Source organism: Dunckerocampus dactyliophorus, chromosome 2 (genome assembly GCF_027744805.1).
Source record: "Dunckerocampus dactyliophorus isolate RoL2022-P2 chromosome 2, RoL_Ddac_1.1, whole genome shotgun sequence".
In the NCBI taxonomy this organism is placed as follows: Eukaryota; Metazoa; Chordata; class Actinopteri; order Syngnathiformes; family Syngnathidae; genus Dunckerocampus; species Dunckerocampus dactyliophorus.
The window spans coordinates 22,855,510-22,872,109 of record NC_072820.1 but is presented as its reverse complement, the minus strand read 5'-3'; the positions used below and the strand labels follow the sequence as shown (position 1 = coordinate 22,872,109).

The 16,600-nt window shown below is 42.6% G+C and overlaps 1 protein-coding gene across 2 annotated transcripts in view; it reads right to left on the bottom strand.

Annotated features, from left to right (window-relative positions):
• The window catches only part of yes1 (YES proto-oncogene 1, Src family tyrosine kinase), a 34,425-nt gene extending 19,186 nt beyond the window's left edge, over positions 1-15,239 (bottom strand). The window contains exons 1-2 of one of the 2 annotated variants that reach the window (XM_054758146.1): positions 14,906-15,239; positions 1,903-2,208 (exon numbers count right to left, since the gene is read on the bottom strand). In XM_054758146.1, the coding sequence (XP_054614121.1) occupies positions 1,903-2,203 (301 nt within the window). In that variant the 5' untranslated portion in view covers positions 2,204-2,208; positions 14,906-15,239. Of the gene's footprint in view, positions 1-1,902; positions 2,209-6,758; positions 14,866-14,905 lie in introns of those variants that run through there. The other variant, XM_054758155.1, reaches the window with a different exon arrangement.
• Positions 15,240-16,600: the final 1,361 nt, after the last annotated feature.

The following is a 16,600-nucleotide window of genomic DNA, read 5'->3' as shown; positions in this document are numbered from 1 at the left end:
ACTTTATTTACCAAGCAGAGGTCCGCTCAAACAGTGTGGCCATCATCTTTAGTGTACCACAGGCCGTGTGGTACAACGTCTCAATAATATGAAGGCATAAATAACGTCTGAACTGAATAGTTATAATACAAAACTACGGAGAGTTGAAGCAAATATTCTTTGACCCTTTGGTGAGCTACTCAAAGTCAACTGGCGAGCTAAGAGACCCCTGTCACAGTATCACTATCATAAGGCTGGACACACTATGTGTTTATGTTCATTTAACAACCACACACAAATAGTGTTTTGAAGACAAGACATAATTAAGTAAATTATTGAACAATTTATTTCCCTTGTATTCGTATTACTCTGGAACATGCATCAAATTGTCAAACAGTACAAAAATCGTTACACAAAAATAAAGGCAAAAAACAACAACAAAAACTTATCCGCCCAACCTATTTTCCAGGGGCCCTTGGAATTGTCTAACAGCGGTCCTGACCAACAGCATTCTTCAAAAATAATTTGAAAAATGTACAGTTAATCCATGTAATTGTATCGGTCGATCTCACTCATGGATGATCGGTATCAGAATCAGCAGCATAAAACGCTGATCGGAGCATCCCTAATAAAAAAATAATAACAGCCTCCAATGTTTGCTTATTTTCCGAATATAACAATGTTACCGTGACCACTAAACATATAGAAATATTGTCTTTGCTGGACTGTTGCAACATTTAGTATATCTCAGTATTCAGTACAACCACTGCCTGCATCATATATATATTCAACTGATTAACACAATAGTTTGGTTTTGTGTAATCCCATGCCATGCCACACGCTGGTCAAGTGGTTAGCATGCTGGCAGCACATTCAGTAGATTGAGGGTTCAAATCTCATCTGTGTCAAGTTTAAATGTTCTCCCCATGCATACAGGTACCACGGCTTCACCGATTTTTTACAAAACACTTTCTTGGCACATGCACCACTCTACCTCAGCGTTTTGGGAGATATAAAGTAGTTATAGCATACTCCCATGTCTTACTCATTGAGAAATTACCAAATATGTTGTTTTTAAAAAATGCAGTGTTAAATCCATCAATCTAATTTTGTTAAGTATGTCTGAAACAAATAAACCATACCATACCAATTAAAACAACTTCCCTGGCAGAGGTAACTAGGTGTTTTTGAAAGGAGTGCTTTTGAAAAATGAAGGATAATTTAATAATAATTAACAACTTTACACTTACTAAAGCAGGGCTGACATACGTACCTAGAGTAAATATGCTTCAAAAACAAATGATGAAACTACGATTGTGTGTTATTAGAATACATGTTTGTGTTATTGGCGATTATGTCACATGACCAGCCTGACGGCTGCAGTAAATGGTGTGAAGCGACAACAGGACTCGGATGTGTTTATCTTCAAGAGGAAATTGAGCGGGCCGGATTACATCGGTGCCAGCGTTCCCTCAGGTCAGATTATCGTCCTTGGGAGAAAGAGAGCGAGACATGGACACGCGTGCATGTGTGTATGTCGTGTGCATGCGTGTGTGTGTGTGTGTGTGAGAGAGAGAGTACATAAACTGTGCCAGACGTGGAGTCTATCCCAGCTGCGAACAGGCGAGGTCTTGCTAGTCAAGCACTGACATGAGCACTTGCAACTATTATCTTTGGCTGCCTGCTGCATCGTTTCCCACATCTTTGATCAAATTTTGTTAGCTTTATTTGGTCATTCCGCGTGTAGTCTACATAATATCTGCTGCTTATAGAGCAACTGGTCTATGCTACAGTTTCTGCACATTCAGAGAAAGGCTTGCAGAGGGAAAATAGTCAAAGTTGTACTTTCTGACACTTTAAGATAAGAAATGTAATGAGTTTGCAATTAGTTTGCAAATATCTCATAATGTTGTATAAACTGACCTGTGATGACGCCGGGAAAGGGACTACTCACAGCCACCGACGTGAAGGAGGTGGAGGCGCCGCCGAAGGGCGTCATGGCAGACGACGCCCCGCCAAAGGGGGTGATAGCAGCAGCGGCAGCAGCGGCATGGCTGTTGTAGCTATTATTGAGGTTCTTTGCTGCCGGTGAGTAGCCCATCATGGTGGGCTCAGGGCCGTAATGGCCCAGGTGGGCATTGGCTGGACTGCTAGTGGCACTGTTATCCGGTCGGTACTTCAGCGCCGGGCCTTTGTCCTCTTTACTCCTGACGCAACCCATCATCAAGCCTGTGGGGAAGATGTGTGATGGTCAGACTAATTGTTGGTTACACGTCAGTCAACCAAGGCTGACATGCGTTCTCCAAACCTGCTCGCTAAAAAACAAACAAGGGAGTCTAAATTTAAAGTTGAGGTGCACTTTAAACATGCTTTTTTTTTTTTGCAATGTTCAATTGTCACCACATCATAAAAAACATGTAAAAAAAGTGACTGTACAATGTTAAGTAGCGGTAAATAAAACCTTGCACTCATAAAACATTCATGTCAGTGATAACTAGGGTTGGCATTGTTTCAATTTGAACGAGTCCAGTTCCGATTTCTGGTTTCGATTCCGGTTCCTAACGATTGTCGATTCCAATGCTTTTTAGAGGCAGGGTCATAAAGGTTTGCACGGTTTAAATGAGGGTGCTAACCAGAGTTCTTTTTGGTGGACTGTCTGAACTTCTGCCCAACCCTAGTGATAACATTTGTGATGATTTGACACCAGGTGATTTGTAGACGTCAGTACATAATTGAGAAACGTGAGTAACTGCCACGGGACGGAAAGAAAAAGAGACAGCCCCTGTTGGAGGCGAGTAATGTTAGCTTTAAACGCTTCATTATGCATAACACTCAGTATGTTGAGCCTCGCTACATTATGCCTATTGTGAATAAAACCACCGGAATTTCCGGTGTATAGAGTGCACCGGTGTAGCAGCACCCACTAAGTTTAGAGAGGAAAAAAGATTTGTACATATATGAGGGTGACAAAATCCTGCAAGATTAAAATGTGACAAGATTTCTTGTTTGGAGAAAAGCTGTATCGCATGCAAAGGGTAGCCAAAAGCCAATCAGACTGTGAAATTTGGCATCGCTATTATGAATGGTAATACAGTAATATGGAAGTGGTAGTGTGTGAGTACTCCCTGCCTCTCACGCCCTCCCTGACAGTTCACCGTGCCCCCTCCAGGAGGCCCGCTACACCTTTCGCGGATTCGCTGTTCTGCGGATTTTTTTTAGTGCTTCTTTTTTTTTTGTTACATCGTATGAACGCTGTTACAGGCTGAGCCTGGCCCTTTAAGAACTGCATTGTGGGAAGTTGAGTGTCTATCTCTTCCCTCTCTCATCTGTCTGCACCACCCATTGTTTTCTGCATCCTGATTGACTGACAATGGTCTACAGCCAATCTTCTATGCCGTCCTGCATATGTTTAGGATACAAGGCTACAAAAACACTACAGTACAGCGGAACGGCGCCAGGACAAAAATACACGGTCACAGGAGTGAAAAATGCATGAGTCACTTAATAATTTCTTGTGTTGATCATTAAGGTTGATCGTTAAAATTCAAATGAAGGTTTGAACTTTTTTGAGAGTGTTTAAACAAGACAGAAATGTGAGAAAATGTTATTGTCTGTCTGAGAAAAGCGTATAACGTGTATGGTGAGGGGTTTTACAGTCTTAAAACATATATAATAATCGTAAAAAAAAAAAAAAGTTTGCTACTTTGCATATTTCACCGATTGTGGGCTATTTTGGGAACCTATCCCCCGCGATAAACGAGGGAACACCGTATTTGCAAAGCAATGTCTTAGTCAAGATGGCCCCTTTGCTTCAAAATCATCTCAGACAAGCAAACAATGCAAGCATTGTGCGCTCTCGTGAAATGTGAGGCCAATTTAGAGTAGATAAAGACGCAAGCATTGGATTGCTGGCATATCAATACACAAGGTGATTACACATTAACTCAAGATTATCACTGCAGCTGATGGCGTAAAAGGTGGAAAAACAAACAAATGCACACCATACTTCTGCCAGTGTATTAGAACAGCAAGGTGTGACTTGAACATGGAAGAGCTCCCGTGACTTCATAATTCCAAACAAAAGCCTGCACAGCCATCCGAGCTGGAAACAAGATCCTGACACAGCCTGTGGCCGTTTCACTGACACAGATTTAATAGAAACAGGGAAAAAAAAAACTACTGCCCCTCCCCATTTATATATGAGACCGCTGCATTAGCCTGAACTTCAAGGACGGTGACCAAGTGACTCAAAGAGAAGATGTAATGCTACCCTGAGTTCGGGCTGGGCGGTATATCGATATATTTCTTTTAAGCACAATATCAAAAACAAGCATATCGTTCATATCGATATAGACTGGATTTGATGCGGAGGGCTCATGTTTCAAAATGGCGCCGCCCGAGTGGCAGCTAGTTACAGCAGCTCTGTATTTTCCGGCATTTAGTGTTTAACAGTGCTTTATTCGTACTTTGTTATTGTTTTTGTGCCATATCGACCCCTTAAGCAAGTGGGCAGCTTTTGTTGTTCATCTTGTTACGTTTGTAGCTTGCCTGTTGCTTGTTGCGGGAGCTGCATTAATTCACGGCTCCATTGTTCACACTCCGGAGTAGCTGTTAGATTTGAGCCTCACACCCCTTCGCTACGCCGAGCGACCGGATATCCCCGCGGTGATACGAAGAATGAGTGGTTGCATAGCGGGAGTGAACAGCAGAAAGACAGTATAAAGGTTGCTGTATAAACATTTTTCCATCAATTATATGGCATAAAATGCCTGTCACAATAACAAATTTTGCTGGTAGATAATTGTTCGATAAATTATTGTCGATAATCAATTTTATTGACATTTTTTGAGACCATCTTTTCATTATTTATATGGCATAATAATGCAAGTACATCGTATCAAATGCAATAAGCTTAAATTTCTCAAGAGTATTTAACATTATAATCGGAATGTCAAGAGGTTTTAATTACAATACATTAAAGAAACAGTAAGCGTTGGCTCCCGGGACGAAGGCTCTGCTGCAACCTCCAGCAGTAGTCCCCCCCCCCCCCCCCCAGTTGGGAAAACTGAAAAGGATGGTTGTGTTTTCAGGTGTGCGGCTGGTTGGGTTCCCCTGCTTCCTTGTCACTACTTTCAAACAAATGCGACATATCGGTTTGTCGGTATTCATGTGCTCACCTTGTTCATTCTGTTTAAAACCTGCTGTTGCAGTCGTCTTAGAAACCATCACTTCTGCGCCTTCATTCATGTTAGCATATGCGTTCTGACAAGGCTAATTTGGTGGTAGCATTGTGTCAACTCATTAGTAGCCCCGCCTCCACAAAGAGGTTGAATGAGAGGAGATGAGGGTTCACTCTCCGTTCATTCCACTATAGAACCAATTCGCACAGACAGACGCAGAGTGAACCCTCTTGTCATCCTGCCTGTGTGATACAGAGAAACGAGCAGATGAAACATACACGCATACATACACATATCAATCAAAGCATCATAACTGTTGACCTGTTTTGTTATTTTTTTTGCGTTTGATTCATCGATTTATTCATTATCGTGACAGGCCTTCCCATGTCTGTGTTTGACAGCTGGCTTAAACTGTTTAAAGTGGAAAACATACAGTGATGGCTATGAAAAGACAGACGTATGTTTGTTTAGCGTGCTAAACCAATATATGCTCCTTAATAAAAACAGAAAAAAGTGACAATATGTACTTTTTATTAGCAGAAAAGAAATAGCTTCCATGGCATACGACTTTAAATAATGTTATTGATTTGGCAGACTGTGATCTAATCCCAGTGTTACAAATAACGATAATAATAATTTGATTTCTATTCCCAGTACAGCTGAGAACAGTGAAGGACAGCGCAATATCCAAACCTAAGGAGGTGTATTGATCTTCTCATTTTGAGATGGATGCTATATTGACTGCCTTCTTTACACAAACAAGATTGAGTGAAAGCCAATGCTGAAGCGAGTGGGATGAATGACTAATGAGACGTTTGACATTAAATTGTGCAAGTAAACACAACAATGGCATTACCCGAGTTAAGCCCAGCGCTTTCACAGAGCTACTTCTACTTGTGGAGCATGTCCAGACAGGCTAGACCATAACCCACAATAAAGGTAAGCGTACGAGTTCAAACCTGATCATTAGAGGATCAGGTGACATCAGAACAGAGGCAAAGAGACAAATGACTAACCTTTGACCTCAACTTCAACCACTCTGTGGTGTGACCAAACGGAAGCAAAGCAACATCACCATGGTGACGGCGCAGTCAGTAGGCAGTGTATAGCCGACGGATTATATTGATATTGTCTCAATTTGAGACCATAAAAACCACTGTTATGATATATATATACAGTGTATATATATATACAGTGTATATATATATATATATATATACACACAAACATACATATATATACATACATATATATACACACACACACACACACACACACACACACACACACACCACCCTTGTTTCTTCACTTTATTGATCCATTTTAATGCCTGGTACAACTTAAGATACATTTGTTTGGACAAATATAATGATAACAAATGTAGCTAAGAGTTTTCCTGCATTGCTCCTCACAAGGCTCCACTCTTTTGCTGTGTGTCTGCTAGCGGCCCCGCATCCCCCCACAGAGACAACGCGACTGTATGACTGTCAAGAGGTCTCACAACGTCTCAAGCCGTTCTATGAAAAATCTAGGTGCTGAACCAATGCACAGAGTGAATCCTCTATGATGAGGAAAACACTGGATCAAGGTTTGCCTCACCTGAACACGGGTCACCGGGGTGCCCCTCTGAAGCCAGGCCTGGAGGTGGGGCACCATGGCGAGCATCTGGTAGCCGGTCCTACACCCATGGGGCCCGGGGACAGTCGGTCACAGCCCGAAGAGGCAAAATGGGCCTCAATAAGCTCACCACTAATGTGAGCTGCCAAAGGGGTCGAGTGCAGAATGAGTTGGGTGGCAGCCGAAAGCGTGGACCTTGGTGGTCCGATCCTCGGCTGTAGAAGCTAGCTCTCGGTACGTGAAATGTCACCTCTGTGGTGGGGAAGGAGCATGAGCTGGTGCACCAGGTGGAGAAGTTCCAACTAGATATAGTCGGATTTACCTTGATGCACGGCAAGGGGTCTGGAACCAGTCTTCTGGACAATTAACTCATTAGGCTATTAATGCTGACTCAGCAGTTTTCTCCTTACCGCTACTACAACATTGGTTCTGTTGCATCCAAACTGCTACTAAATGACCATTCGGTCAAGGAGAACTATGTTTTCCTTTTTCATATACTCTAAATCATTACTTCTTCTTTTCCTTTCGACTTTTCCCTTCAGGGGTCGCCACAGCGAATCAATTGCCTCCATCTAACCCTGTCTTCTGCATCCTCTTCTCTCACACCAACTACCTTCATGTCCTCTTTCACTACATCCATAAACTTCCTCTTTGGTCTTCCTCTAGGCCTCCTGCCTGGCAGTTCAAAACTCAGCATCCTTCTACCTATATATTCCCTATCTCTCCTCTGGACATGTCCAAACCATCTCAGTCTGGCCTCTCTGACTTTATCTCCAAAACCTCTAACATTTGCTGTCCCTCTGATGTACTCATTCCTGATCCTATCCTTCCTGGTCACTCCCAGAGAAAACTTCAGCATCTTCATCTCTGCTACCTCCAGCTCTGTCTCCTGTCTTTTCCTCATTGACATTGTCTCTAGACCAGGGGTCACCAACGTTTTTTTCCTTGTGAGAGCTACTTTTACAAAATGAAAATGGCCAAGAGCCACTCATTTTTGTAACATTTATTTTCAGAGCTTATTTTAAACCCAAACAAAGCGAATATGCTTGTTTTACCAGAACATTAACAAAATGCTGGTGTCTACAACTCACATTTTGTATTTCAGAATGCATTTCTTTCTACTGTTCTTTCATTATTAACTGAAAAGCAGGCTTGCGGGCACCTCATGTGGTCGTGGGGGGCTACGTGGTGCCCGTGGGCACCACGTTGGTGACCCCTGCTCCAGACCAAACAACATTGCTGGTCTCACCACAGTTTTGTACACCTTTCCTTTCATTTTAGCTCAAACGCTATCACACATCACACCTGACACTTTTCTCCACCCGTACAATCCTGCCTGTACACGCTTCTTCACCTCTTTTCCAGATCCTCCATTGCTGTGGACTGTTGACCCTAAGTACTTAAAATCCTCCACCTTGTTGTTCTCTTCTCCCTGTAACCTCACTCTTCCACTTGGGTCCCTCTCATTCACACACATGTACTCTGTCTTACTGCGCTAACCTTCATTCCTCTCCTTTCCAGGGCAAACCTCCACCTCTCTAGCTTCTCCTCCACCTGTTCTCTGCTCTCACTGCAGATCACAATGTCATCTGTAAACATCATAGTCCATGGAGATTCCTGTCTAACCTCATCTGTCAATCTGTCCATCACCATAGCAAACAAGAAGGGGCTCAGAGCTGATCCCTGATGCAGTCCCACCTCCACCTTGAACTCCTCTGTCACACCTACAGCACACCTCACCAATGTCTTACAGTCCTCATACATGTCCTGCACTGCTCTAACATACTTACTCTGCTCTACTCTAAATACTCTAAATTATTACTAAAGTTTCAAAAAATAAAGCTGAGTTTTTACATTTTGGAAATAGCAACCTCTATCCAATTATGCCTGCTTCCAGTTAAAACCCAGTCCTCTTTCCGCTTTAGGTAAACAAATGTCCCGGCTATAATTGGAGAATTTACGGTCGTTTTTATTCAATAGCAAATACGCTATATTACAACATTTACACACAAACACTAGAAAGTTATTTGGTAAAGGATTTTACATTTACTTTAGCAATTAGTTAGTTCCAAATAGTCTATTTATTCATGTAAGGTGACGAAAAGCTACAAAACAGAAGGATGCTCCTTAGGACAAAAGACACACTAAGCTAACCCTTGCAGTTTTTTCTTTCAAGAGTGTCACCATGTATCTTTTGTTATGGCCAAAATATTTGGTAGTGGTCCTAAATGGTGCAAAGCATGCTGGCTTTGCAAGCTCATACACATGCGAACTGAGGGCCATATAAATGCTAATAAGGGCACAGGCGCTGGGAGGAGCCGAGTGGCCACACCATCCATCAAAAACATTTAAAAGAAGGGACAATGACCAGAGGGGGTCTAACACATTTTCAGGTCAGGCTATTTAACATATCCATACATTAGCAGACAATACCGATACAGTCTTTGAATTTCATCATACACAACTGTGCCTAATGTTGTTCCCAGTGACCGAGTGTTATATCTAGGGATTTCCCGAGCCGATCTTCAGGATCGGGATCGGCTGCTGATCTGCTGTATTGTGAAGATCAGATATCGGCCTCCGCCACGAGATCAGGCCGATCCGGTAACGTTCGTAACTCTGGGCCACACTCCAACATGCTAGGTGCCGTAGTGCGCCTCTGGTTGAGCTGGTTGCCACTCGACTCCCACGACCCACAAGAAAAGGAAAACGCAACACCACCATGTAGACATGTCCGCAGTGTACCGTGGTGAAGTGAGTTTCACGTTGGATGTTGAATATTCGGCTCCGTAGCTACAGCGGTAGTTCCCCCTCACTGTGCCCAGACTGCTGTGTGATTGTGTGACACATCTACTTCCGCGACGGAGCGCCGCGGCCATCTTGTTTACGTATCTGTTCCACAGCGGAAGAATATGCAAGTGTCTTTGTCACATTCAGATGAACGCACAGACGACAGTGCATAGGGATACGGCGGGAGACAGATATAACGCTGAACGTTTTGTGAGGTTTCAGTTTTTGAGAAAGCATTTTTGTGATGCAAATGTTTTAATCTTTTGAATGCATATTGTTTTTAGAAGCCAAACTCTTTCCTTAATTGTCCCCAGCAACTAAGCGGAACTATGTTCTTCATCACAGGAATCTGACCAGAACTGGACCAAGAGGGGGGTAAGTCACTGTTATTGGACTACAATGCTGATCGGGATGTCATACAACTTCATGTCAAAGAATCCGCACGATCCCTTTAATATAAAATCCAAACAAAACAAAGCCCCCTGGAATGGCTTGTTTTTCAGTTCTAGTTGAGTATTGAGCTGACAGTAAATGATTCAGATAAGACGCAAGTGTAAGACAAGATCCGGGAGTGGCTCGTCGTCGTGGCAGAACACTCTTAAAACCTGTTTTTTTGTTTTTTTACAAATGTTATGGCTAGTATGACTGTACAGACTATTAGCATCCTTACATTCTCAATGGCATCACAAGTGGACAACCACGCCTCCTCAGATGGATAGGCCAACGCTTGTGTCGGAAATCTAAGCTGACAGAGACGACTGGAAGCTCGCAGAGGCTACAGAGAGCATCGCTTGAAGCAGTAATCGCCCTGGCACACGCTCTGAAGCGTCTTCTCTCCGCCTGCCAATCACCCAGAAAAGTGGTGGGGGTCTCTTGGGTGAGGAACTTCCTTCCGACTCACCCATTCACACCATCGAGGCCACCTGCTGTGTCGCTTGAAAGCCTGATAAGAGTGTGAGGAAAGCGTCCTCACGGCGTAAAGCACCCCTTGTTGCACCCAGTGAGAGTGAAGAGGCATCGTGGCACTTTGGGCATACTCACACTACTCGGCCATTCGCAGCATGGTGGACTTGGCCTGCGCACTTGTGAATACATCTGTATTCTGCTGTATTACTGCAATTTCCCTGACTGTGGATTATTTCCAGTCTTATTTGGAGTCCAGCTGACTATTTGTATTGTGCAGTAATGGTACTAATGTAGAGTCGCAATGATTAATCCATGATTAATCAATTATCCAATTAATCAACAACTATTTTGGTAATCGATGGATCGTTTCATTAAAAAATGTACTGTAAATATCCTGATTTCAGCCTCTCAAATGTGACTTTTTAAATTTCCTTAGTCTTCCATGAAAGCACACCTGTTATCTTTGTGTTTCAGGCAAAACACACATCAGATTAACTTTGGAAAAGAGCATTAGACATTTTTGCCTCTTTCGGATACCTTGCAAAGCCAACCATTGCAGATACAGTATGTATACGTAGAGCGTGCATAACATTCCCACGCAAAGTATGGGATTCATCCACTTGTACTTGTGTGTAGGAAAATGTGTAGATTTATGCTCACCTCTTACCACGCATACACACAAAACGTAGTTGTAGAACAGTAAAACTACAAATAGTTATGGCTCCGCCTGCACCATAGCTATTTAGCTACATAGTGTGTGATGTTGGTGTGTTGATTGTTTATACTACTCTGCTTCAATTTCGGTGTCCATTCATGCATTCTTAAAGGGATTGCTGCTAAGAGGCGGAAATTAAAAATGTGTGTTTTTTTTATATCCAATTCATCGATTAATCGGAAAAATAATAGACCGATTAATCGGTTATTAAAATAATCGTTAATTGCAGCACTACTGTAATGTTCAGTGAGACACAGAAGTACCAAACATGATTGCCGCCGGAACAACAGGCTTTTATTGCAGGTTTGAATTATCTCATAACAGCACAATAATCCCTAACACAAGCTACTGCTGTGGTCATAACGCACATCAAGATAAAACTGAACTCTGAACCCTGATGTCACTTCCTGTCCCGTAACACCGGAACATATTTATAGCAACACACGAGTACAGGTCTCATTTATGTCTTAAATGACTTATCTTCAGTTATAACATCTACTATATAGGGTAATACGAGTGTAAAGGTTAATATAGGGGTGTTATAATGTTAAAAAATGTACAGTCAAACTTGTCTATAGCGGCCACTGGAGGGAGTCTGCAAAAGTGGCCGCTATAGACAGGTTGGCGTCCAGTTTGAATGTTGACCAGTAGAGGGAAAAAAAGGGAAAAAAAATAATAATAATAATGTTGACCAGTAGAGGGCACTGCGGACTGCGGATAAAAGTTGTACAGCACTACTCGGCTTGTTATTATCATGGTTCATGGTTAATGGTTTTAATTCATCCTGAACATGCATATGAGTCAAACAGTAGCACATCACATAGTACAATTCACAATTTTGCATGTCCAAAAAAAGAGTAGGAAGAAGCAAAGCTTATTTAATCCTACCCCTCATCAGTTTCACATCAGTTGCAATACATTTATTCACGTCTTGTTCTTCCAAGTGTACTTTGTAGGTCTACTGTACATGACAATGTAGTGCAATCATAGCCAAGGTTTTTACTTACTAAAAGGAAGCTAGAGGCTTAATAATAACTGATAGAATATATCCACGGCCCACAGAACAAAGCTGTGCTAGTAATGTCTTACGCTTGTTTTTAATATTTTACTTTTTATACGGCAGAGTGTCATTACAGCTTTAGTTCATCAGGAAGTGACGGGAAGTGACGGTGGGCGTCCCGAGCAGGATAGCTAAGCTCAGTGCTAGCTGTGAATTTCGAGAGAGTTGGGAAGTGTGTTTATGTTGGCGTGGATGTAAAGTCCTGCAGTGTTCTCCGCTGTTAATAAAGCCATTAAAGTGCATCGGCGACGTGAGTCTCTCCTTCCCCACAACAAGCGGCATTACAGTATTGACCAGTGCACACCAGGAAATAAACGGTGTAATTTCTTACAGGCATTGGCTGGACAGCTATGTAGTGGGGCTTGTTTAACCTTTGCCTTGTGGGCAAGCAGGAAGGAGAGACGATGCTGAGAGATGTGTGTGTGTTCTGAGCTGCTGTCTGGTGACCGCGTTCAATAAATAAAGTTGGCAGAAGCAACAGGAGAAGTTTCCTTCTTTGCTTCGGAGCTGAATAACACTGACAAGTTAACAGACTAGTAGCGAACGGAAAAGAAGACGCCTTTTTTGTGTCGAATACAGAAGATGAGGACTTTGATGGATTTGTGGATGAGGATTGATCAAAAATAACATGAATACATTCTAAAATACTTCAATTAAGTACAACCGAACTCAGTTTTGCTCCCGCTGACTTTTTAAAAACATATGATAGCATGCATGCTAGCGTATGTTTTTTTTTTTTTTATTGTAGCGTCGCTGGGAGCACGTCCTGTTCCCAGCCTAATTTGCGGTAATGTTTTGGTGCAAATGCTATTAAAGTTACATGTTTGACCAGGAAATAGCAAGCTCAAAAGAAGACGGCTTTTTTATGTGGAACAACTCACAGTTTGTGTGGATCTTGTGAATGATTGTGACTGAGCTAGGACTCAGTAATTAAAGTCTACACACGACGGCTTCATTGATTGAAAAACGAAACATTTCGTGCATGAAGCTTCTACTTGAGTCGGTAATTTGGCCGCTATATGCGGTCAGATATTGACCAAGGGAGACAAAATGGGCGTCCGCTGGCCGCGTTGGACAGGTGACTGCTATACACAGGGTCTATAACATGTAAATTTGCTGCGGGGGATTTTTCAGTGGCTGCTATAGGCAGGTGGCCGTTCTATAAAGGTAGCCGCTAAGACAGGTTTGACTGTTTAGAAGGTTGTGAACAGGATTTCTATGCTTTAACTACAAAAACATTCAATATATGAATAAGGAATCGTACTTTGCAGAAATTCACTTATCATGGTCCGGTCCGGAACCAATTAACCACAAGGGATTACTGTACTTGGGAAAGAAGCAATCATGTTCATTCAGTTCATGAAATGGCATGTCTACGTAGCAGTTGGTGAGCGAAGTTGCGTGGGTTTTTACTTTTGAATTATTTTGAGTCTTTTGATTTATGTCCATTTTGAAATGTGTCGGTTATCATCAAGAGCATGCAAGAAGCAATCGCATTACAGCCATTGTGCCATTCCCTGACCACCTCTTCTGGAACTGCCAAAAGGAGAAGTGTACCGGACTAGACCGCGGATCAGAGGATGCTCACTCGCCAAACTTGCAGGACTTTAGGCACGAAGTGGGCCCAAGCGCGATATGATTGTCCGAGTGTGAGTACACTCTATAAGTGTGTGATGCACATCATACCGAAGAAAAATCTGCATTCCTGCCGATTTTGCGCATGCGCTAAAATCAGCGGTGCATATTTTATGCGTTTCTCCTTGCTACTATGGTGATGATTTTCAACTGCACAAACTATCACACGGGAAACAGAGTGATTATAAATGCTGTAACACTAAAATATAATCAATGACAACAATCTTAACCATGAAGCACAGATGACTATTTCACAAATGAGATAACTTCATAACTCCACACACTAGGCATACAACTAATAACAACTAAATGGCGCATGCGCCAATACCAGATGGATACAAATTTCACAAGGTCCGTTTTTTATGCCACACCTGCTTTAAATCCATGATACTGGGCCACCTGTTAGAGCTCCTCACAGTCCAGCTGTGTGTGTGTGAGTGTCTCGTGGTCCAAGTGGGACTGTACTAACACTAACAGAGGGATTAGCATGCATGAGGATTACTGTGGCAGTGGAGCATCCAAACACAGGAACAGTGACTACAGTATTACAGTAGACAGACATGCTCACCCTTAGAAACATTTGTTTGGGTGCTTTACGCATGCGTAAAACACGCAAATGCAGTGCAACTACATGAAAAGAAAGCAAAGGGCTTCTACTCGAGGTCTCCGGGTGGGTGAGGCACAAATAAATGTGCTTTTAAAGTTTTAAAGCGTTAAGAACATGTAAAGTTGCAACAAATATTAGGCTCGTGGCTGCACAAACGTACATCTGACGAACAACTTTTTTCATTTGCAAATAAACTAGCATTCAACATATTAGCTCATCCTAGCATTGTTTGGAGATCCTTGGTGGACCAAATCACTGATTCAGGCAAAGGTGTCGCTCACACACACACTTTCCTCACAATGCAACAAAAAAAAGGCCAACTACCAATTCCCAACTTTCTTTGCAGCGAAACAAAACTACCAGGCCTCGCTCTTGCGCCACTTTCTTTTTTCCAGAGGGCACCTTTAAAACCTCACCTTTAAAAGCGACCTCTGCAGCGTCGTAGTCAGGCTACATGCGTCTTTTTGCCTCTTCCTCTTTTGTTTGTCCACCTTTTGTTGTTGTTTTTGTCCAAAGTGGAGACGCACACACAATCAAATGTCAGTTGTCCGCCCCATGCCGACTAACTACTCCGCCGGGAGCTCGAAGTCATCCGCCAGGCCCTCGGATAGTCCTTCACAGAGGGGGTAAAATGTAAACTGGTGTTGGTTATTTATTGTAGGGGCATAAAAAGGGCCAAAATCCGTCTTAAATGTCCTAAAAATGTGTGACTGCTCGTGAGTTGTCCCTGCACGACAATAGCCGGGCTAGCAGCCGAGGCCGGAGAGGGAAGCGCGATGCATTTATGGACTAGCTATAACTCGTACATTTCGGAGTTTGCATCCATAAATCAATCGAATTCACGAACTCTACATCATATGAAAGTCTCTTAGCGAGAAACTCTAAATGTTGTCGTCCACACACCGCAAACAGATTCTAACACCATGTGTAACCAATTAAAAGTGGACATTTCTATGTCTACATTCATAGTAGCTTTCTTAGAGAATATTGTAATTCACCATTACATTTGAACGTCTCACCCATCGATTCTCCCTTGCGCCAAATATGGCCGCCAGCTCTTGTGTGGACATTGGCGTGAATTTAACTAAATAAAAATACATAAACACATCTAACTGTGACAACTAGATCAAGTAGTTGTACTATAACTCATTAAACTGGACATGTGAAAACAGTGAAGCTACATGTTTTTGGACCCTTTTACAGTCTATGTTCAAACATTTGGTGCCCCCTAGTGGTACGATTCGGAGGTGGTGGCAGTTATTTATCAGAAGGGTTTCTATGGGGACGGTTGTTTGTACCTCGCAAAAGGAAAAGATTGTGAAAAATCTAATATAAAATTAAAAAAAAAATAGGAAAAAGTGTGTACAATACAATTCAATTGTATTATACATATTTAAAATAGTAACAAAGAAAAAAAATCCCAAATATATATACAGTACAGAAATAGAGATAAGTATAAATGAATGGGACCATGTACCACAGAATCTTGGATGTGAACCTCCTGGCCTCAGCCAGAACACTCAAGATGGGTCGGCTGGGTCATCCAACATGAAAATAACCCACAACTTACGGCCAAGGCAACAAAGGGGTGTCTCAAAAAGAATAACATTAAAATCCTGGAATGGCCAGGCCAGTCTACAGACCTTAATCCCATAGAAAATCTGTGGAGAGAGTTGACACTTTGAGTTGCAAAGCAACAGCCAAGAAACCTCCTCTGAAAAGATGCAGTCCATGCCTCTTAAGATCCTGAATTATACAATTCTTAATAATATTGGTTCAGGGCCACAATGATTTATGAGATGTATTCCATTGTAACCTTCATGTTCAAATAAACTAAACCAAACCAAACCAATAACGATGGCGATGGCGAGTGTCTGGTGGCCGGGTCTACGCCCATGGGGCCAGGGCGGGCACAGCTCAAAGACACAACATGGGTCCCCACTCCAATGAGCTCACAATCATGGGAGGGGCCAAAAGGGTCAGGTGCAGAGTGAGCTGGGTGGCAGCCGAAAACAGGGACCGTGGCGCCGATCCTCGGCTGCAGAAGCTAGCTCTTGGTACATGGAATATCACCTCTCTGGTGGGGAAGGAGCCTGAGCTGGTGATGTGGA